General features: G+C 39.0%; 2 protein-coding genes across 6 annotated transcripts; both read right to left on the bottom strand.

Annotated features, from left to right (window-relative positions):
• Window positions 1-163: 163 nt before the first annotated feature.
• atad5b (ATPase family AAA domain containing 5b) lies at window positions 164-7399 on the bottom strand. The gene is made up of 14 exons (XM_059339610.1): window positions 6554-7399; window positions 5761-6099; window positions 5572-5668; window positions 5393-5475; window positions 4721-4869; window positions 4208-4379; window positions 3736-4010; window positions 3535-3628; window positions 3397-3461; window positions 3000-3189; window positions 2269-2393; window positions 1391-2187; window positions 675-833; window positions 164-411 (listed from the first exon to the last, which is right to left on the bottom strand). The coding sequence occupies exons 1-14, from the start codon at window positions 7134-7136 to the stop codon at window positions 324-326; spliced, it is 3216 nt and encodes a 1071-aa protein (XP_059195593.1). The 5' UTR covers window positions 7137-7399; the 3' UTR covers window positions 164-323.
• Window positions 7400-8387: 988 nt separating this feature from the next.
• suz12b (SUZ12 polycomb repressive complex 2 subunit b) lies at window positions 8388-22192 on the bottom strand. 5 transcript variants are annotated; one of them, XM_059339582.1, is made up of 17 exons: window positions 21879-22192; window positions 21488-21632; window positions 20828-20874; window positions 20659-20723; window positions 20418-20486; window positions 20219-20268; window positions 19666-19751; window positions 19345-19576; window positions 19122-19227; window positions 18773-18887; window positions 18506-18683; window positions 17120-17208; window positions 16785-16928; window positions 15246-15403; window positions 13771-13969; window positions 11511-11584; window positions 8388-10308 (listed from the first exon to the last, which is right to left on the bottom strand). In XM_059339582.1, exons 1-17 carry the CDS (start codon window positions 21891-21893, stop codon window positions 9996-9998), a joined length of 2085 nt encoding a protein of 694 aa, XP_059195565.1. In that variant the 5' UTR covers window positions 21894-22192; the 3' UTR covers window positions 8388-9995. The 5 variants fall into 5 exon arrangements, with proteins under 5 accessions (XP_059195565.1, XP_059195550.1, XP_059195558.1 ...); XM_059339567.1 differs by having other exon boundaries at window positions 11505-11584; window positions 21879-22191; XM_059339575.1 differs by having other exon boundaries at window positions 11505-11584; window positions 17120-17205; window positions 21879-22191.
• Between the last annotated feature and the right edge of the window lie 540 nt (window positions 22193-22732).

The raw sequence follows: 22732 nt of genomic DNA, 5'->3' as shown, positions 1-22732 counted from the left end.
TGAGGTTTTTCACCCTTTTTGGTTTATATTAAAATGTTTTGTGGAGCGAAAAACAATGGACTGATCTCACCAGCAGCCCACATTGGTGCCTGAACAATTACTCACACTTATACTTTCTTAAAAAATGATCAACATAAATCATTTATGAAAAAAATAGAATGCTTTTATTTACATTTCAAACTTACACTTACATGTAGATAAAACACGATTTCTCATCTCAACTGCATTAAATTAGTATGTGGATGGAGATCGTATAGAGGTAAAATAAATACACAGTAAAATAAATAATGACTGGAGTAAGGTGAGGTACTATATGAGGTTTTCTAAGAGAAATCTTCTGCCAGGAGTTGAATGGTTGACTTTGAGAGGCCCAGGTGTGTGATGCTGCTGCTGCTGAGGAAGTTCAGACACCTAATGTTGAAGATAAATAATTTTAATTTTATCTGTAAATATTGAGCTTAATTCGATGTACTAACAACTTACATTACATAAATGTTACAAGGATTACTGCCTGTCACATGCAACTGAGGGCTCTGATGTGAAGTTTATTATAATATGAGTTAAACTGGATTTAACTTATTAAAAACAGTTTTTTAAATCCTAAATGATAAACTATTTGTATTGACAACAGCTGGCCTCTTCGTGAATATAAATTTGTTATATGTCTGGCTCACCTGATTAGCTCCTCTTTCTCTTCCTGTGCTCTCTGATGGCGACAGATGTGGCGGAGGATCGGCATGTAGTCGACACTGACAGCTCGTCTGTTCCCCAGCAGGCTGAAGGGTTTACTGCCAAGCACCATCCTGCTCAGCTCGTACCTCTTTTTGCACATGCTGGAGGGACAGGCACGAGTAATGGGGCAGAGTTATTATCTTGGGGAGTTATTATCATAAGCTTAAATGAACCAAAATTATTGTAAACTAAAATAATCAAATAAGAAAACTGTATCTCTGGGGAAAAACAACTAAACCCAAGCTGAAACCAAATTGCCTCGTTAAAGGAAATTAAAATAAAACAACATTCCAGGAGATGGTGCTGTGACACATTTGCTTCACACTTAATCTCTTTTGTCATCCACAGTCCATTATGCACATGCGCTCTTGAATTGTGGAACAAAAATAAACTACAACTACTATAAATCTAAATATATAAAAACTAAATATTTCCGAAAAACTGACACCAAACTAATAAGAAGAAAGAAAATGACTAAAACTGAACTACAATGAAGTAGAAAAGTCTAAAATAAAATAAAATAGAAAATGAACTGATAATATTATTATAACCCTGGTATGAGGTAGAGAAAACAGCCATTTTTTGTTTTGTGACTGAAACACTAGAGAGGAAACTATTTGAAGCTGTATTCAGAAGCGGAGATGGAGAATAGACTCACCTTGGTGAACACAGAGTTGGGAAACTAAAGCTGAGGCTCTGTGTTTTGGAAGAGGCAGGTAACTCCACCAGTGTCGCCCACCTTGTGTCTCCCATTCCCTGTCTGTATTTTTCGGCTTCAGTGCACACCTCAGATACTCGCCAACAGCAACTGTGAAACCCCAAGCCCTCGGCAGCAGCCTGAATATCCAACACACTCTCCTTGCTCCAAATCCTGCCCACCTCCTCGTCCTCACTGGTTTCGTCCAGCAAACCATCCTTTATCTCTGCTCCTGTCCACACAAATGCTTCAGGTTGCCAAGAGCCTGAAACAAGCGGTGCTGCATCTGCTGGCATGGTGGAATCCAGATACGACATGAGGTCAAAGAAGTCGGCCAATGCATCCAAGCAGTCGGTTGCCGCTTTGGCAGCCTTTTCTTCTGCCTTGTCTCTGAAAATAGGGACTCTTGAATGAGCCGTCTTTGTTGATAATAATGATGTTCTTTGAGGATTTTGTGGCGTACTGGAAGATGGTGTGGTGTCAAACATTGTTGCTTTATGTTTCCTTCTGCTAAGCCTGGAGAGATTCCTGACAGATTTTCTGGCAGTTGCTGATACCTGTGAACTGGCATTTCCTTTCAGCTGCTGGATGTGATGCTTGTTGTCAGAGGGCTCCCTCTGCAGCCCAGAAGGAGTCCCCTTGGTCCCGACGGGGAGAAGAAGCTCCAGGTTGGAGTACAGAAGAGGCACGCCCCGTCTCCAGCTGTCAGTGAGGAGCCTCAGGAGCTTGTTCATCTCTATTTCAGACCAATACTGACACTGAAAATATGAAAACAGAAGAAGTTCATTTTCCTGTGATTAAAATGTTTATATACACAAGGTGATGATATCAATACTTGCCTTTAGAAGGTTTAGCAGTTGGTTTTTGGTCAATGGGTGGAGGCCCAGTATGCTAGCAGCACAGTCTGGGACACAATGAGGAAGTTGGCAGGCTACATCGTCTCCTCTTTCAGTAACATTCGAGTCTAGATCAGGGAAGATAAGACAGAACACCATATTTGTTAATCCTTTGTGACATATATTCAGTTGCAAACTATATATTTAATGTTGAAACTGATACTATTGTTTTTTTGTAAATATATATCGGAATTTAAATTTTAATACAGCTTCCAAACTTTGTTGGAATAAGGATTTTATTCATCCTAAGTAGTGGTATAAAATTAATCAAGCCTATTAATTCCACTATTAAATCTTCAGCCAATTTTGTTTTTTATTATAATATTTCACTGAGCCAACATTAGGGACAGCCACTGCACTTACATTTTTTTAAGCATGTTTATACATTTCAGTTCTCTCTCAGAAAAAAAAGTAGATGCTGCTATCTGATCATTAAAGCTGTTGTTTAAGTACTAAAATTTTCATTACTTAAACGTAATATACGTTTTAAAGAGTAGAAAGTTTTAAAGTTTAAAGTAGAAAGAGTAAAGTTTTATAGAGTAGACATGCAGCGGCAAAACAAAGTAGGAAGAAGTGCAAATATAAAGAAAATTCCAGCAAGTCTGCATTGTTTTTTGCTAATATATTTCTTGTCTACAAGGGGGTCTGATTGTGATTTATTAAGAGAAACTTACGCTGCACATGAGTAGGCGAGCCTCCACTCCGAAATGCCCGTCCTCCACCACTGTGGACCCACAGCTGCAGCTGCAGTAGGCAGCGTCTGACATCACCACTGGACAGTCTGAGGAGGTTGCTAATATCGTTGAACTCCAGTCGTGCATTCTCAGCCAAACCAACCAGCTGCAGGTAGCTGCAGACGTTCGTCTTTGAATAGATGGAGTAGGTTTATGACTAACCGGGTCATTTTTGCTCATATTGACTCTAATAATTCTGTATGTTTGAGGGCCACCAGAGGTTTTTTTGTCACAAAAATGCAAGAAAAGTGTGAGCTATTTCAGGCAACATGCATGCATTTTCTATCGAAAAGGAGTGTAGACATAAAAATATTACCACCAATCAAAAAAGACTTACCACTGATGGGGTTTTGAAAATGATTTCCTCCAAGCTGCAGCTGAACCTCTCTTTGAATGAAGGGTCTAAGGAAGACATTTATTTTTGCATCACTGCTTGTCCTCAAATCTTTTCTTAAATTACACAGTTTGTGTTTACCATTGGTGGTCAGAATGACTGGTCTCTTAGTGGTCGTCATGAAAGTCTTGATGGCTGCGTAGAAACCAACATCATCATCAAATATGACATCAACCTGTGGAAGTAGACAGTTTGCAAAAGGATCAAACCAGACCAAACTTGTGCCGTCTCATATCCATCAAATTATATGTCTTACAGTGTGGGGGCTGCCAGATGGTTTACCTCTTCAAACAGAATGAGTGATGTGGCCGTCTTTTTATCCTGTGGCGCTGTTTGATCAGAGCCTGGTGATGGGTTGCCTGATTTTTCAATGTCTGGTTTCTCAGATGGCGACGGACCACCAGAACGTAAGTCATCTGCTTTGGCCTTCATCCTAAAGTAGTTGGCCAAAGTAACTGTGGTTGGATTCGCTTTTCCTCTGTGACTGGAGTGGCCAAACTTCTGTGCTGCTCTATTTTTTGAGGTAGAGGTGACATTTCTGGGACGCATTGTTTTTCCTGTTAAAGAAAAAAAACACACAAATGCCTGAAAAAAAAATTAACACTGCAGCCTCAATTTCTGTCTTCAAATATACATTTAAACACTACACCAAAAGGTTTTTAATTTTTTCACAAAACAATCTCTGTTGCAAGTCTTAGTAAGTAAGTAAAAGATTTTAGAGGAGCACTTTGTCACTGTCATCCTCATGTCCTACCAGCTAGAGTCTCAGATTTAAGAGTGGAGCTGTTGATGTTGTAGTTGTTAAAGTAAGCTGGTTTCAGTAGGTCCTTCCCCGATATCTCCACTAGATGGGACTGGGTAGCTTCCTTCAGCTGGGACAGAACATGGCGCCCACTGCGCTGTGAGGAGGCGTTCACCTCAAACACCTTTGATTGAAAAGGACAAGAAAATGTAAAGGATGATGTTGCCATGAAAGCAGAAAACTCATAATTTGCTTTACTAAGGGCCAAAAAATACCCAGTAATCCATTTTGATAATCAATTTCAAATTTGACTGAGAATTAGTGGTGTCATAACTTGATTTTTGTGACTACTGCCAAATGGCTACACAGTGTCTTTTTAAATTCTTGATCTTCTTTGAGGCCAAAGAGTTAAGAGACATAATTTCAGTTAGCTACAGAGCAGTGTATTCAAAGATATTAACATGGACGCAGATCATGAGCCTTTGCACCATGGATACAAAGATATTGGTCCAGCTTAATTCCAACCTTGAAGCCAAGCTCCTGGGCGCAGGCATACACCGAGGCGGTCTTGCCCACACCTGGAGGTCCTGTGATCAGCATGGTGTTGCACAGTGGCTCCTCTCTGCCGTATTCTCCCCCAGCCTCACCCTGGAAGTCTCCACAGTCCCATGAGTCTGGACAGGAGGACAATCATGACTTTTCCCAACCAAAAATCCACACGCACACAACACGCTCACAATTCTGTGAAATCCAGAGTCATTACAAAGTCATGTGGATATTCGAAAATAAGAAGGCTTGTGACATTTTTTTGGTCATGGCTTATTAGAAATCATATTAAATATTCAACCCTGAGCTAAGATACAAGAGTCAGAGATGCCACAGTCATGGAAAACCTAGCAAAGTCAGAGATTTTCAAAAGCTAATTTTCTAGGCTTTTTTGTTGTGTTTAATGAAATTATTCAAGTAGTCCTCCGTGGATAACATTCCATGTAATATCACATATTGTGGAATTTATTTATGTAGCTGTTGACATTATGAGGATGCAATAACGATAATAAACATTAAGGAGTAGAGCACATATAGTACAGTTAGTTCTGTGTGTGTACTTAATGTACTAAATGTTTGAAATGTTTTCCATGAAAATGTGCAGGGAACCCTGAAGAGTAAAAATTATGCGGGAAAAATGTCAGTTCATACCACTGCTGTTTTCCTCATGTTTCTTCTCCTCCAGTTTTCTCCTCTCATCACAGTCAGCTCTGAGTTTCCACTTCTTCAACCAACTGAACACCAGAAAAAAACATAACATTCATGCTCACACTGATTTGAAGTACAATATAAAAGTGAAAGGGTGTGGGAGCAAATTATATAAAACTGACCTTTGCAGTTTATTCACAGCAACAGAGTGGCCAATTACTTCACTTGAATGCTGAGGACTGTATTTGTCCGTCCAGAGAGTATCCTCAAAACAAGTTTCTGGATGAAAAAAAGGACAAAAAAGGTGCTTTCCTGCCATTTAAAAAGGACATGAAACATGTCATAAAACAATCATCAAATGATATGTTTACCTCTTCGCAGAATGTCAGAGGTTTGGAGTGATTCGCTGTAGGATTCTGTGTGATTTATCGATCCACAGTGTGTCTCAGAGTGGCTCATGAGACCTGCTGGGCTCACACTCTGCTGCCTCAGTCTATGAGTGCGACTCAGCTTGTTTCCTCTGCGCTGGATCGTGATCGTCATGACAGCACTTTCCTGGACACCCTGTGCTGACACATCACAGTGACCCATACGAACAGTACCCTCAGCAATGAGACTGGACCTCAGACGTTTGGGCACATGCTCAGAGCTTTCACTTCCCCGTTTCCTCTTCTCTGTTAAAAGGTTTTGTAGGGAGCTTACATCTTTTGCTTTGGAGAGGAGAGAGAGGGATAGCTGGTCAGGACAGGATAAGTTCAGTTGGATCACTAAATACAATCATAACCTGCTTTATGAATTAGGGCTGAACCATTTGGAAAAAATATCTAATTGAGATTATTTTTTTTACTAATGATCAACAATATTGCAGGGAATGTTCACTTTTACATCATTTTTTCATCATTGGAAAATATATAATGAAAATGATCATGGTGTGATATTTGCGAGCATCTCACTTTTTTCTTAAGCCTGCAGAATAGGATTTGTAGGCCAGGACATCTTGCAGTAACAGAATAGTAATTCAAAATTATAATTCTCTAATCACTCATTCATATTGTGACTTCAATCAAATTTCAATGAATTGTTCAGCCTTATGATGAACAACAACATAATGAATTGAATGCACATTTGTGTCAAAATGTTCAAACAATTATTATTCCATATTACCTGTTGATCCAAAACCTTGAAGCTTTTTACTTGCTTTCTCCTGCAAAGTGCTGAACACTGTTCGGACTGGAAATGCAGGGTTGGATGTTTGGATTTCTTCCAGACATCTGTGCAGAGATGAGGGTGACAGTTGTCCTCTCCGGGACCTCTGTCTCTCAGTCAGGTGAGACACTGTTGATGGACGCTGCTGACTTTTCACCAGTTGCACATCTTCAGTCTGAGGGAGCACTGCTGCTGACTCCTGCAGCTTCCCATCACTACTATGTTTACTCTTGTTACTGTGCTGTGTTTTATGTAAGAAAATCGGTGCAATTTTAATGTCCTTGGCGACAAAAATCTCCCTCTGTTCCTGAAGTGTTTTTCTGGTGGAGATGCCAGCAACAACAACACATGTGTCCTTTGCTTCCAGCGAGTTTGAACCTATTTTACACAGTTTATGGTTTGAACCTCTTCGTGGCGATGTTTCATCACTGGAGCAGCTCGACTCTGACTCTAACGTTATCACCTCGGCGGTTTTCGGCAGCTCTCTGCTTGGACACGGAGTATCTTTACATTTCTCGCTCTTTTTTAATTTGTTTCGCATCGTAAAAGGACTTCTGATTTAAAAAGTATTTGGTTTTGGCGCCTGGCTGTCACGCATCATGCAGCGCTGACGTCAAATGTTGCGACGTTAATTTGTTAATAAAAGTGTCAGTTTTCTTTTAAACTGACTACGCTGACAATGTACTTTAGCCAAATTCAGTAGTATAGTATAAAAATGCGCTACAAATAGATAAAGCAAACACTTGAACAATTCCACAGTTGTTCAAAAACGTCCAAACGGCTCTGGAATGACGTTTAAAACGTGCGCGAGAAGAGTTTGTGAAGCCAAAGATCGTGTACAAGACAGATCACATGGAGGATTTTCTGAGACTTTATTTATTAAGTTAACTTAATTGATTAATTGAAATAAAAATCGTTAAAGCTACACATTAAACAAGAGAAACGTTGCTATTAAATGCTCACGGCATTAAGAAACAACTTTAATGGTCATTGAGAACACATTTTTATCAAAAATTAAAACTTTTTTTTCTCTCAACTAAGAATTAAGCAGAGTGGTAACTCTCGCTGGTGTCACTGGCTTTTGGGTATCAGTCTAGATCGTGTATTTTGCCGGTTTTGTAGCTTTTGAAATAAATTAAAAAAAAATATATATATATATATCCACAAATCGAAATGATCTGACTCCACAAGCCAGCTTTTATCAGTTTATTGAAGAACTAAAGCAATATGGCACCTGACTCAAAAAAAAAGAAAGCTACGAATACTTTGTGTTTTTTTAAGAATATGCATTGTCTTTGTCTCTAGGATTTCCCATTAGGACATTGGATTTCTCTGGATAATTAAAAATTGACACTAAATTAATACTGTCTGCAGTGGAAAACGAAGGAGAAAATGACCAATTTGGAAATCACTCAATTTAATTTATTAAACCATTCTGTTACAATTGAGGGTAAAATGATATAGGTCTTTAAAAAGTGACGTGCATGTAAAGAAAAGAAAAAAGGTTTTGCTGGTCTGGATTTTCTCAGATATACCTGTAACATAAAATGAAGCTGACCGTTTATTTAAGAAGAAACAGCAACACAAACAGAATATTTCATTGTATAACTGAAATATCTCCAACTTTCTACTGCATTAGTTCATTTATATACAAGTTATAAACCAAGGTTTTAGCCTGGAGGAAAATACTGTTCAGACTGTTTTTATACAGCTGGAATTGCTCGGCAGGAGACATGATGAGACAGTGTAATGATGTCTAGTGTCTAAATCACTGAAACAATACAGCCATGAGTAAGGTCAAATGTATTTTATTTCTTTAAATATAAAAATCCCCCTAGCCAGAGTGTACAGTTCACAATTTTTAACAGGGTGTTGTGACAGTAATGATGAACACGTCTCCCTTTTTCCAGATGAAAACAGAAACCTTCCATGAGTAGCGGAGGGAGGAAAAATAGTTAATTTGGTTGTCCACAAGGGAAGTCCGATGATGATCACCGATTAATGTGCACATTACAAAACACAACTACTGCTGCTTTAAAAAAGGAGTTATGGAAGGAACAAAAAGAACATATTCTAAATAATATACAGAACTAAGAGACTGATGAAAATATCCCCCTTTGGCATAAACTGCACCTAACAGGACAGAAAACTGACTTGGACCTGAAAACCAACCATTCAATAAACAGCATATTGCTTTGAGAGAGGAACTGCAATCTTAATTATTGGATTCAAAACGGGGCACAGCTAAACATGATTACATGTAAATACATTTCTGTCAGTCTGTTACTGATACACATGTTGAAAAAAAACATGAATAACATGACTGCAGAAGGATCAAACCTCAAAGTGAAGAAAAACTACAGGGGGTTGAGTTTTACATATTGAATGCATGTTGCATGATACGTGGGGTGATGTGCTGCTGGTTGTTTCAGTAAATCTGAGGAAAAAGAGAATGTTGTGAAAAGTTGATTTCCCTGGCTTTCCTTGAGCTAGTATTTATGCAGGCCAAAAGGTTTAGGAGAGATGAAGTGGGAGTTTTATTATGGACCCAAATCTGAATTTATTCTGTGTCCTGGATCCATGGATTACAGTATATCACTATTATCATGGCAACCTACCAGCAAAACCCACAATCCACTTTGGGGTCCTAACACAAGCCTTACAAGCTTTATATACTCTAGACATTGATGCCAAATAGTGTTGATTTGTACTGTAACTGTATGACCCTTCAAATTAAATGTCATTCACAACAGTGAAATCAAACCCACTAAAGTTTCTCCACTGGTGACAGTGGAAAAGCTGCATTTAACATTTGGCGCAGCATGAATTGAAAAACAAAAAAAAACAAAAAAAAAAACATTTTCAAGGTAAGCTTTCTAAATACAAACACCAAGTGCTAAAATAATCAGCTAAAAGGATAAGTTCTCAACAAGGTTATTGTGTATGTGTACAAATAATCAAGAGTGACAATGTTACCACCAGTACAGTTTAACTGTAGTCTTGATACAGTCGTCTTTAACGTGGACGTACCAGAGGCAGTCGTGCCATGCCAGACGCCTCTCAGTTTGTTCACTCTCACCCAAAGACAGATACTTCAGTGGCGCCTACAAAATGCATATTAAGTAGGTTCAACTTACATCTTCCAGTCTTCAAATTCCTGGTTTGTAAAGATGTGGGTGATTCACTTTTATATTGTTCATATTTGGTTCAGTTCTCAAGTTCCAAAAACTTGTTTACCTTGTATACTGGTCTGCTTCAGGTCAGGTCCTCCGCTGACCAGTTCTCCCACCTATCTAAGCACCAAAGGGTTGGTAATGTTCATTGAAGAACAAAAACAAAATACATAAAAAAACAACAAAAAAAAAACACGACAATCGTTGTTCCATCCATCCATCCTACATCAGTCCGTCAGTGCGCTTTTTGTCCTCTTGCCCTGTTTCCCTCCAGAGGAGGTGACGGCGTTGCCGTTGCAGGCTCCTGCTGATACCAGAGTCTGATCCTGCTGCTCCTCCTCAGTGTCCGGAAGCTCTTCTTGGATCTGCCGCAGGCGGGCCATGGCACTGTCGATGGTGGCTGTGCTCACCAGGTTGAAGTCATGCATGCTGACTAGATGCAGAAGGAAGTTGCGGCAGAGGTTGCGGCGGATGATATGAGCACCAGTGTTCTCCGCGAAAAGCATGATGGCCTGATTCATCTGGTTGTCTGCTATGAAACTGCAGGGAAAAAAATGGAGAAGAGCTTAGTTTCTAATGTTTCAATAGACAGATGTAACAAGTAGTAGAGTAGTTAAGTACAATAAAGAACAACAAGTGCATCTGCAACTGAACAGATATCATATAAATATGAGGGATAGCAAGTGAATCCAGTGATCTGGATCAATCAATTTCAAACTTTCGTGGCCAACCTGTTTGAAAAGGGTTAGGGGAAGGGTTCCTTTGTTTTTTCATAGCTACAAAATTTGAGCAAAATTTGGGCTGACGTGATGTAATTAGTACATTTGGAGAAAATAAAATACTCACTACGGGGGTCAAAGCCTGAATTTTTTTCCACCTGGAATCCAGTTTTAAAATACTTTGAAAAGTTCAAAGTCATGCCCGACACCCATTAGCAGGGTTTCCTGCTATAGCAACTTATGTAGCTCATAGCAGACAATCTAAATGGTAAAAACAATTTCAGTTATATATTGTATTCTCATTACATTATCCCTCTTTTTTTCCTCCTATATCTGTGTATCTGCCTGCTCATATCCAGTTCTATTTATTACAGATAACCCCTATAATACATTGATCTGAAGTAATTCATATCATTGCAATTATGTTTATCTTGATAAATTCATATTTACAGTGTATGTACTAAAGTGTTTTCAGTATTTAATGTACAGTGTATTTACAGTATCCACTTTACAGAGCGATGTAGGTATGCATACACAAATGTACAGTGTGTTTACATTTGTTTAGTTTTTCTCCCCCTTTAGGTGTGTGTACAATGTGTTTAAGTGGGTGGGGTGGGTGGGATAAGGCTCCTATGCCTGCATGTTCAAAAGGGGGTAAAATGGAAATGTCGATATATGTTCATCATTACTGTGTTATATTTTCACTAACATTTCCAAATAAAAAGAATAGGGGAAAAAAGAGAACCTCTCTCAAAATTTCTCACCAATCTTAAAAAAAATACAAAATTAGAAACTTTTCTGAAATAATCCTTACATTGAGATAGCAAGTTATTTCAAGGAAGTTTTTCATAGTGACTTATAGGATCTTTTTTGTCATTACAATGCTTTCAATGCAAAGTTATTTTTTACTTTTCCTGTCAGAAATAGCCTTTAGTTAAAACTAAACTAAATGTACACATTACACAGCCATAATGGTTGCCTAAATCTCAGCTTCAGTAAAAGTAAACTACAACATACCCATACTTCATGACATGCAGGTTCCACAGCTTCATCACTTCCTTTTCCCCCTCATTGACATCTGTGAACTCATCCAGTTGCTGCAAGAAATAAATGAAAATGTATTAATTAAGGTGATGCAATACAAACAAATCTCAGCTGGTAAAAACACTGAAGGAGCCAAGTCTGAGGCACCATGGCTGCAAACCGCCTGCTGTATGTCAATCTAAACCCTCTGCCCCTATGTCTCGGCAAACACTAATACCTGTGGATAGACTGTAATGAAGTTTGGCCTCCAGAGCAATGGAACAATTTGAAGCCTCTTGTGTTGGCCACAGCAGTGAAATGACTGTAACACTGACAGAGTCTACAGAAACCAGTGTGAGCAGGTTCAGAAAATCAATACGGGAGTGATAAAAATGTTGTGTACGGGTGTAAGAGCAAGTTGAAGAAGTGCTCTGTTCTGGCAGTGTGTTTTTGCCCAGAGCACCTTTAAGTTATTTATGGGGTGCAGCGATGACCCAAATGCTTTGAGTCTTTGTTGCCATGGTAATCCAAAACCCAAAATAAGTACTTCAAAGCTTCATTTTCCCTCCACTTAAGATTTCATTTTCTGGGCACCTCAGAAACTCCTATATTTCATGTAATACACTGTAAGAGTCTGTTTGTGGCGCTTCAGTCAAGGTTTCAACACAAATTTTCTTTTGATTCTTTACTGGGTTCTTGCTACTTATATTAGTGAAGTAAAGGCAAATGTTTTAAGAGATAAAAATGTTGTCAGTCTGAATCAATTATAACTGATTGGGCTGTATCAGTTCTTGTATTTGTACCAAAAGTCACATTACAGTGCATGTACAATACATAGTATGTGGACTAATGCAAGTAATGCAGAACCAAAGTTCACAAGTTCTAGCTGGACACTTTTTTTAGCATGAGTGTTCCCAGTCAGCTACAACAGCAGCTGTGTGCAAGAAAAAGATGGTGTGTTGGTTTTACTCCACCGTTATAGAGTAAGAGATGGAAACACATCCAACATGCTGCTGCACATCTGAGGGCATCACCCACATGTGTCGATCACAGGGATAATAAATGTTTGGATGCTTTCAATGTTTAAATACAGCTAAATTGAAACTAACTGAAACACACCTCTGAATACAGAAGTTTTATTATTCACTATATTTTGTATTTTTCACAGCATAGGCCTTATAGATGCGTTTCAATTAGTTTGCTTATTGTGACAACAGACTGTATAAAATATGGACGTAGTCTCCGTTATATACGTTTCTGAAGAGCTGAAAGTGGGAGTCTCCTGTGATTCTGGCCAATGCTTTCTTGGGGTGAATGCAGTGGGGACAGCAGTCTATACATAATTAAGACAAAAGTCATTTTGACAATGTTTTGGCCTTAATGTAAATTAAACAGCTGATTTATATGAAAATTCAGCCCACGCACAGCTGTCATGACGAAGGAAACTAGCTTAAGAGATCAATTTTTGTACTGTACCAGGCTGCAAACATGTTTGAGTTGGCCATTTAAACGGGAACCTGCAATAACTTTTGAGACTTGAGTGACCATTTGAGGAACTGCAGTTTTTGGCACTTCTGCACTGGCTTTTTGTTTGGCGTTTGTATAATACAGTAGTGTAGGAAATGTTCTTTAATTTTAGAATGAAAAAAAAGTTTATAGGAGTTGCCAATCGGCGAAATGTCACCTGCCCCCAAGAGTATTTTGTCCTTGACAAACTGTTGTTCAAAGTAAAGGAACTTGTAGCCAACACTGACTCCTGCGTACCACTGTGCCTCTAATAGCTGATAAACACAAGATGCAGCTTTCCAGTCATACTTGAGACTGGCTGAAAGCACTAAATTATTTATCTCTGCAAAGCATTATAATGTAAGCTGAAGAGTGCATTGTGTTACAAGTTAACTGTATTGTCAAAGCAGGGAAACATCCCAAATCGCTTTCTGCATACTGACAGGATGTAAACACTTATCTTGTCCTCCTTGAAATGACACACACTTAAAACTACACCATTAACTACAGTAGCCATTACCACAGAACTGAATCAATCAATGACTCTCACTTTAATTTAAACTATAGCAATAAGTCAAGGAGGAGCTTCCACTACAGTAAAACACAAAAGCAACACAGAGCGAAGGGGAGATTCTCCATTTGCTTCAGTAAGCAGAAATAACTTGAGAAATTGACCTTTAAGAGTGTCTCAGTACATGGTGACAACTTAATTCAACAGTGACCCTAAACGACACAATGAGTAATGGCTTCTCACCGTGGCGGTCTTCTCTCTGAGCCACTCTGGGTCTCTCTCGTCCTCACTGTCCTCCTCCATCTCCTGGGGCCGCAGGGGCATGCAGCTGTCACTGTGGAAGTAGAGGCGGTTGTGTCCACTGACGTAGGTCCTCTGCTGCTCCAGCTCTCCGTCCTCAGACTCCAGGAACTCTGACAGACTCGGTTTGGTCCTCTTGGGCCTAGTGGAAGGGAGAGAAAACGAATTCTGCATGTACACTACGAACACTGGAATTTTAATTCTCACAACATTTGTTAATAATTACATATACTGACACTTCAATAACATCAATATGGGTTTCTTATTTGGCAAAACTCTAAACAATGAAATAACACTACAGTCATTTAAAAGTGTAAACTGACTGAAAAGAGTCAGTACCACAAACTGTTTCAAGTCCACCTCAAAAAATATTTGTTTCATTTTGTTCGTACAGTTAAATGCTTGCACAAACATCATTCTGCACAGTTAATTTCAGAGTTTCCCACCAAGAGGTTTCTTTGCTTGTGAAATTCAGATTTTAAAAAGTGTCATGGTTTGTGACATCAAATCAAGTGTGATGTAGAAACTAAAAGCTGCTAGTGCACATCCTCTGACAAGTGGGCTTTATAGTAAAGTAGGAAAAGTCTTGTGTTAGCAGGAAAAAAAGATTCGCATATTCATAGATTTGGGAATTTTTAATGAGGTAAAAGCAATAGACGCCTTTTTAAATGGCCAGAATAAATTCAACTTTTGGAGTTTGAGAGGTAAAGTTGGAAAGATTCTTGTCAATAAGTCAGAGGAACATTGTTTTCAGAGAAAAAGCATGTCTATCCAACGACAGGTAAACTGCAAGTTACAACCTGATTTTCATGAATAAAATGAGCAATAACCACAATCTTTAGGGTGTAGTAGTGCTAAAATCCCCTACACATAAATTAGCTATTCTTGGTAGTAGGCTACTATAACTACTGTTTTGGGAAAATCTGCTTTTATGTAATTTATGTACATTTTTCAAAAAACCTTTATTAGACGTATTGAGGAAAATCAGGTTGTAGCTTGCAGTCTACTTTACCAAACTCAAAAAGTTTACTTTTTACCCTCTAGATTGTATTTCGATTTTTTTTCCTCTCGAATTTGAATAATGATTTTTTTCCCCCCTCCTACCTGGCATTAATCATCTTCCGTAGTTTTTCCAATATATTTATGTAGATTTTTTTTTTTTTTGCTAGAAAAACATATACAAATAGCCTGCTTGGAACAATTATGTGTTTCCAATAGGTCTCAATATGACTGGATGGGATATTTAAATCAGTTATAATAACAGTTTGCTGATTTCAATTTAATTGATGACCAATTCATAACTTAACCAGACTGAATGACAATTAAATTGATAAAATAAATTCATTATATTGTCCGAAATGTTTTGGTTTTGAATATATATGAGCACTGCCTTTCTAAAACAGAGATCAAAAGTTTACCTGCAAACCAGTATGTGAGTCACAGCAGTCCTCTTCACCGGGCCATTGCGGCTGAATGCGAAGCCAGGCTGGCTGTGGATGTCCTGAGGGTTGCCAACGTACGAACCGTCATAGCACTCATTGATGGACACATCTATCCTTGCTCCTTTGGGGTGAGGCTGCAGATTTAAAAAAGAAACTGTAATTTCTTCTAACAATACCCATCCTTATCACTGATTTCATCAACACTTTTTTGAGCATTCAAAAACAAATAAAAAAGAAAGGAAAAAAACACAAAAACCATTGAACTGATACTTCTGTAACCAAGGGGAACCTTTACCGGCATTTACCGTCAAGGTGAGTAGTGTGATTTCAGGAACTTTGTAAAGAGAGGGTAGGAAGGTAAACAGAAATTGACAGATTTATTGGTAGACAGATATTAGACATATCGGGATCGGTGTATATGCTGTCCCATGTGAAACTTTTTTTAATGTAATGTGTAATGCTGAAAATGTAGCTTGTTGCCTTTTTTTTTTTTTTTTAATAATCAGCAATTGACTCATCATTACTGTTCCATGCATATTTCATATGTACGGGGCTGGAGAGAGTCTCCTCACTCAGAACAAAGGTTACAATGTAACCTCACATTATTTGGCTATTTATTTTATTCCCATTTATTCTTTATTTTCTCAGTTATAATTTATAGAATTCGCTGACATTATTATACAAATAATGTATTACAATCTATAACAATGTTAAATATAATTGAATAAAGTTTTATGTTTGAGAAAGTAGCTCTCCGGGTACCTTTGCATAGTGGTGAAAAACCAGCGCATAATCCTAATAAAAAGATCCATTTTCATTCTAGCTCAGAAAAAAAATTCTATATCAGCCACAGATTAATTTTCCCCCTCTAAAATTACATTACATTACATGTCATTTAGCAGACGCTTTTGTCCAAAGCGACTTACAATAAGTGCATTCAACCTGAAGGTACTAGACATAGACCACAGGAATCAAGTGAGTACATAACTTTAAGAGCTAACTGTCATTGCTACAGGAGTGCTGTATGTTAAAGAAGAAAAGAATAGAAAAGAAGAAGAAGAAGAAGAGCAATTTTTTTTTTTTTTTTTAAATATATATATGTGTTAGGTGACCATGGCTTAACCGAGGTATTGTTGGAAGAGATAGGTCTTCAGCCGACGGCGGAAGATGTACAGACTCATCATCAGCTTCAAAAATCCTATATCAGTAGGGCTCTAGTCCGAAGTTCATGTTAGAAAATGGCTGTTTGTTACAGAGTTGTGATGACTGAGATATGGCTTCACATACATACATCTAATGGAGACCAGATAAGGCTGAATGCTGACTTGTAGAGTGTTTTGAGTGGTCAGACTGGTGAGACTGGAAAAGTGCTACACAAATGCAGTCCATTTGGCCATTTAGCTCCTGCACAGTGTCCTTCTCATTTCATATTTTTATATTTAAACAATGCTTTAAATGGAGGTGGTGCCTTACAAAACCACGCAACAATCCCAACTACAAACCACAAATCCTTACCACATAGTTGAAGATGAAGCGCGAGTGGGAGAGTTTGAGGTGTTTGAGCAGGCTGTAGAGTTTGCTGCAGTTCAGGGTACACCAGGGACAGTGAAGATCATCTCTTGCCTCTGTTTGCTGCCGCGTGTTATTATTGTACAAGAACTGAGAATGGACAGATCACATCAGTTAAACCAGGGAAGGTCAACCTACATGAGATGTAAATGAGATGATTCTATTCTAGCATAACAGAGTTTCTGTTACATTTTCTTACACAAACCCTTAGGACCGAGAACTAGATTCTTGGAAATCAGTGTTCCAGGCCCAGTTGCGTGTCTTACTGTAGTGTGGTGTACCTGATAAAATATACGTAGCTTCTGCCGCGGCTCACACAGGACCTGCTCTTTCCTCGTCTGAATGTCTGTGCTCACTGACTCTTTCACTGCTGACGGGAACAGATGGAAAGATTATTTCCTGGAGAATCACCAAATTATCAAGTCGATTTGATACATTCAACATGGAATTGAGAAACTGTAGAAATTGAGATTTAAGATTTTGAAAAGCACACAAAAAGCCCCTTTCAGACATGAAATATACAATGTTGGTGGCTAGGGATGGGTATCGAGAACAGGTACTAAATTGTACCGGTTTCTAAAAGGTCAGTACTGAAATAGCCTCAAGCTCCTGGACCAATGATGCTTTCAATAATCCATACAACTAAACTGGCATTATCTAATTCCCAACCATAACCTAATGATGACAACGCTGCCAACAGAGCAAAATGTTAAAAAGTGAGGGCTCACTTTACTAACAACTGTTGGAGCATTGTATCAAGTATTGATATAGATTTGTCGTATCACTATTGATGTTAGTATAAATAAAATCCTAACGATACCCATCCCTATCGCCGATTTCATCCACCTGTTTAAGTGTTTTGTTAGCATTCATACTTAGATCGTGTAAAAGTTATATATTGGTTCTGTTCACAACATTACAGCAGTAATGCTTATGCAATATTTAGCTCCTGCCTCCTTACTACCACAACAGTTGAAATGTTATTTTTTTTAAAGGGGAGAAAAATGGTGCTTACAGGTCTCCCGTGGGTTGCTTCTGCAATTAATCTTCAAACTTATTTTTCTGTTGGATTAATGTTTCTTCTGTGGCTTAATTAATGACCATCATGCATCATGAGGGCTGAATGGAGCCTCGACCCCACTTCTCACTAGCCTAAGCAACCCTGCAGGCACCCTAATACATCTTCTAAATTCCTTCATTAATTAGATATAGGATGTAGAATTCTGCTGCCTATTTCACACAGTCCCAACAGTGTTAAAAACGATGAGACGTTAGTCAAGTCATGACTAATGCAGTTCCCATTGGCTCGTAAGCAGTATGCAAACCTTTGCATGATAGTTTTACATCATCTACAGAAACATGACTCAAGCGTTATTTAAATAATGAGTGACATGATGAGTAAAGTGCGAGTCTCAGAAGGACTTAGCCGCAATGACTCAGGGTGCCTTTTGCCAGATTCAGTCACAAATAGATCATCCCACACCAATATCACAGTGGGTGAAAAATCCAAAAACATGACCCATTCAGCTTTACTCAGAATCTGGCGTGAAATAAATAAATGATCTTCAATGCTTCATTTGGAGTCATGCATGGACATTTTGCAACATGTTTCCATTTCAGCCCAATCTGAAAGAGTTCAAACTAACCTCAGGTGTTTTTGTACTTACTCATGAGGGCAGCTCGGTGATTGCTGGTTCTTGTCTCCATGGGGCTGGAGCTGTCGGAGTTACGTGTGGCAAGGGGTTTTGCCACGGGGGCAGTGGATTTTCCGCTCGCGTCGCCTGTCCAACGCAGCATGAACTGCAATGTGGGTCCCTGAGAAAATGTCTCAAATGGTGGCAGTCTCTGTAGGACAGCCAAAGAGAGTTATGGTCAGAGCAGTGAAGAGGACAAGAAATCCTGAAGATCTGAGAAACAACACAACATGTACAAACCCGCCCTACTTTTCCATCAAGAATGGTTTCCCACGTCGCTCGCTTCTTGCTGACAGGGCTGTCCTCCATCCCCTGCATCGACACCTCATACTCCCCATCCAACAGCTGCAATCTCCTGCAGGAAACAATAAAGAGCAGTGATTTTTAAAGATTTTTTGGCCACTTTTAAGGCTTTATTGACACTGATAGTGACAGAGTGAGAGGGGAGACATGTGAGAAAGGGCTCAGAGTCGGATTCAAACCCGGGCCACCCACTTACGGGGACAAGGCCTCTATGGTATGCACTCTACCGGGTACTACCAAAGGAATGGCAAAAAGTAATCTTAAAAAACTTGAATGGAAACCTTACCTATTCTTATCAAAGACAGTCATCTGTGCAACAAATGTCTCTGTGGTCTCTCCCTCCTCTCTATGGGAGGAACTTCTCTTCTTTCTACTTGGAGTATCCGTTACATCTGGGCAGAAAATAAAGATGATACAAAAATAAGAAATCTCCAACCAGCAACCACTTCATCTACTAATATTATTCACACAATGTGCACAGAGAAAGACTGGCTCCTTGGATTTCCTACCAATGTTCTCGTTGGCCTCTCCATTCACCAGACCATTAGTATCCCTCCTCCCTGTGCGTGACACCCTGAACAGGAGCGAGTAGGACTTGACCATGTGGCTGTTGCTGGGCTCAAACTCGTTGCTGGACACCAATAAGGAAGGGTAGGAGCCAGGCTTGGTTTGGTTACTGTCAGGATTCAAAGGCACCTGCTTTTTACCTGTAGGCACTTGCTTTATCGGGCAGCTGACATCCTAAAAAAAACAAAAAACAAACTTAATTAAACAAACTCAATTACTTGTAAGTATAACCAAATTACTTTGCAGTATGAATAATATTTTACCTTGCGCTTTTTATGGCAGACTTTGACAAGTAGCACCTCTAAGGACACGGAATTTTGTTCATTTTCTGAATTCTGAGATGGCTTTTCTGTGTGGCAAGAGAACAGTTCAGTGTCAATCTTTTTGGTCCATTCTTGATACACATCAAAATACCTGATAACATTAAAGTGACGCACATGTGATTTTATGTGAGGCTGATGCTGGTTGGGTACAGAAAACATCTTCTGAGAAGCTTCTGAGAAAAAGTGTTCACTCCTGTCACCAGCTTAAGTATGTGTTTACATGTGTTACAATTTTTTTTAAGCTTGCTTCAGCACAAGTCCTGCTAGGACACGTCACTCACAAAGAGTGTATTTTCACACACACACACACACACCAGAATCTCGGTTTCAGTTTCATTCTTGTAATTATCTTATTCAGGAAGTTTACATGAAACATGCATACATATGTCTGACAGTATCCCTGTTTCTTATAATCTATATGTCATGACCTCTCACTATCTCAACCAATATATTCTGTACCAACAAATTTTCTAAATACTTAAAATCTGCTCACCATCCTTATGGAAGAACCCAGTGAAGGTTAACTGTAGATGTGAAGACAAACTGAAGAAAAAAATCATACAAATGCACAGGTGAAATTGGTTCATATCAAGTGCTTGAATGATGAATACAAATTATGTGGTATTTTAGTCCCTGAAAACAATCCAGCAACAAAAAGGGCCACATCTACTTTTTGAGTAGAGTTGTGTTACCTTGGAGAATCCTGCTCTCCCTTCATCCTCTCGACGGTCTGCAACATATCATCCACTTTGAATGTTTTCCTAGGAGGAAGGATTACAAGTCACACAGTTCAAATGCGTTCATTAATAATGTGACCGAACACAAGAGATTAAAAACATATCAGGAATGAACAATCTTATTCAAAGTCTGCTGGAGCATCTAGATTTGTATCAAAAGTTAAATTATAACTGAAAACATAATCAGATGTCAAACCTTTTGGCATTTGTTCGGCCGTTTCTATGAGACATGAAGGTAAGCGTCCTGTGCAAAAATATGGGCTGGAAAGGGAAAAAAATGTTTTAATTAATCGCTCATTTTGACTGAGATTGCTAATAAATAAATACAATAACTCCATGAAAATATGATTGCAGTATTCACTTACTGCAATCAAATTCCTTGTGCGGAGGAACCTGTATATCTGAGTTGGTTCTAGAAATAAGGGGGAAAAGGGTTATTCTGATGTTTAATTTGGACACTTTTACAAAGCCATATCAAATCACTGTTTTCTTGATAACTTTGTAAAGTTTAACCAGAAATCATAAAGATGAGCATGAGGACAAAGAAGGGCGGTTCTGAGATTTACAGATCGCTTTTTTCTATACAAGACAGACACCTCAGTCAGACAGTCTGCTGCTTCTTCGTGTCAGCATCGGAGTAATTAATCCATACCATTGCTAACACATGCCAAAATAAGGGGTGTTAACAGGTGGTGGCTGATTTAGCAAAACTTCCACTAACAAAAGAAAAACTGAACAAAAATTAAACAACTTGTGTTTGTTTTGATTCAAATCTAATAATTGTTACCTGAAAAAAAAGCTGTCATGAGATTAGTTTCGTTATAACAAACTATAGCTCGAGCTCCCTTTGGACAGCTTGAGATAAACTATGGAGGCCTGTGAGCCAAAACCAGTAATTGTAAACAAAATAAGTCACCGTAAAGTTAAGCTGGTCGCTAAATGCTTATTCGATGCGTGGAAAAGTTCCTCTCGTGTTACCAAAACAGAAAAGTTGTATGACAAAGTGACGAGTGGTGAAATCTCACTTTCAAAGGCCTGTAGGAACAGCTCATGGTCGGCCTGAATCTGCTCCATCTTCGGCTTTTTCACAGAGTTCATCATTGCTGATGAGGCGGGGTACACAGCGCCGTTAGCTTTGCAACTCGCCCCACTCATAATATGACCTGAGTTCTGCGAGTGGAACAACAACACTTGTTAACACATACATTTATCACAGAACAAATAGGAGCAACACAACATGTTAGCTTAGCTAGCAGGCAAATACTCGCGTTAGCAGTCGAGCTAGCTAGCTCAATGCTAACATTTTAGTTAGCTTGATATTTCGGCGTTGTATCGACTCTTTTATTAACACTATGATTAACAAAAATCCTAACACCGGCATGTGGTGAACACTGGGCATAAACACAGGCAACCCACCCTGGCCGATGGCATTAATTAGTTAGCCTCGCTGCCTCCAGCACCAGCAGCAGAAACCCATGAAGATGAAGAGGAGGCGACGAGACGCTGGCTAGTCTGCTAGCAATGCTAGCATGGTTTACTAGAAAACAAACTTCCGTGTGCCTGAGGTCCCCCCGTATTCAACTGTCGCGATTAGCGTTTGATGTTGGAGCTGGTTGGAGTATTTTGGATCAAATTATTGATTATCTTTCTGTAATTTATTGTCGGTGTGGTTTCCTTCAATTTGTACTGAACAACAGAGCAGTAGTCAGTTGACAGCCAATAGGAGACGGGCTCAGAGAATCCGGCGCTGTGATTGGCTGCCGAGCTCCGGAGATGACATACAACCCGCTCTCGCTTTCTGCGATTTTGCGGGAAATCGAGTTTATCAGATTCTCATCAAGAAGACTCCGCACATCAAAGTCTCATATCGTCACCCTGTGAAAATAATCGCCACTGTTTTTTTCAAGTTTCGCAGGAAACACAAAAAACTTCACCAAAAGTGTAACATATGACATTTATTGATCATTTCACTCAAAAAGCATGTAACAAAGGATGGCTATTGGCATAGTAATAACACTGTGTGTAAATTATGTAACTTAAGTCATTAATGTTCATGACACATCCCATGTCATGTTTATGACACGCTCATGTCACTCTTATGTAGACACCTTCAAAATAAAGTGTTACCATATCTTGGCTAAATCACATTTTATTTTGCTTTAGGCGTAATAAATCCGTTTAAGTTACACAGTTGACACAAGGGGTAAAATCACATGATCTGATCAACTTAGGATGTAGGCGATTTTACCATAGGTGGCCGGCGTCATGAG

The sequence above is a fragment of the Centropristis striata genome, chromosome 1 (genome assembly GCF_030273125.1).
Source record: "Centropristis striata isolate RG_2023a ecotype Rhode Island chromosome 1, C.striata_1.0, whole genome shotgun sequence".
Lineage (NCBI taxonomy): Eukaryota > Metazoa > Chordata > Actinopteri > Perciformes > Serranidae > Centropristis > Centropristis striata.
Note: the sequence above shows the minus strand (reverse complement) of the source record. Positions and strands in the feature narration are given on the sequence as shown.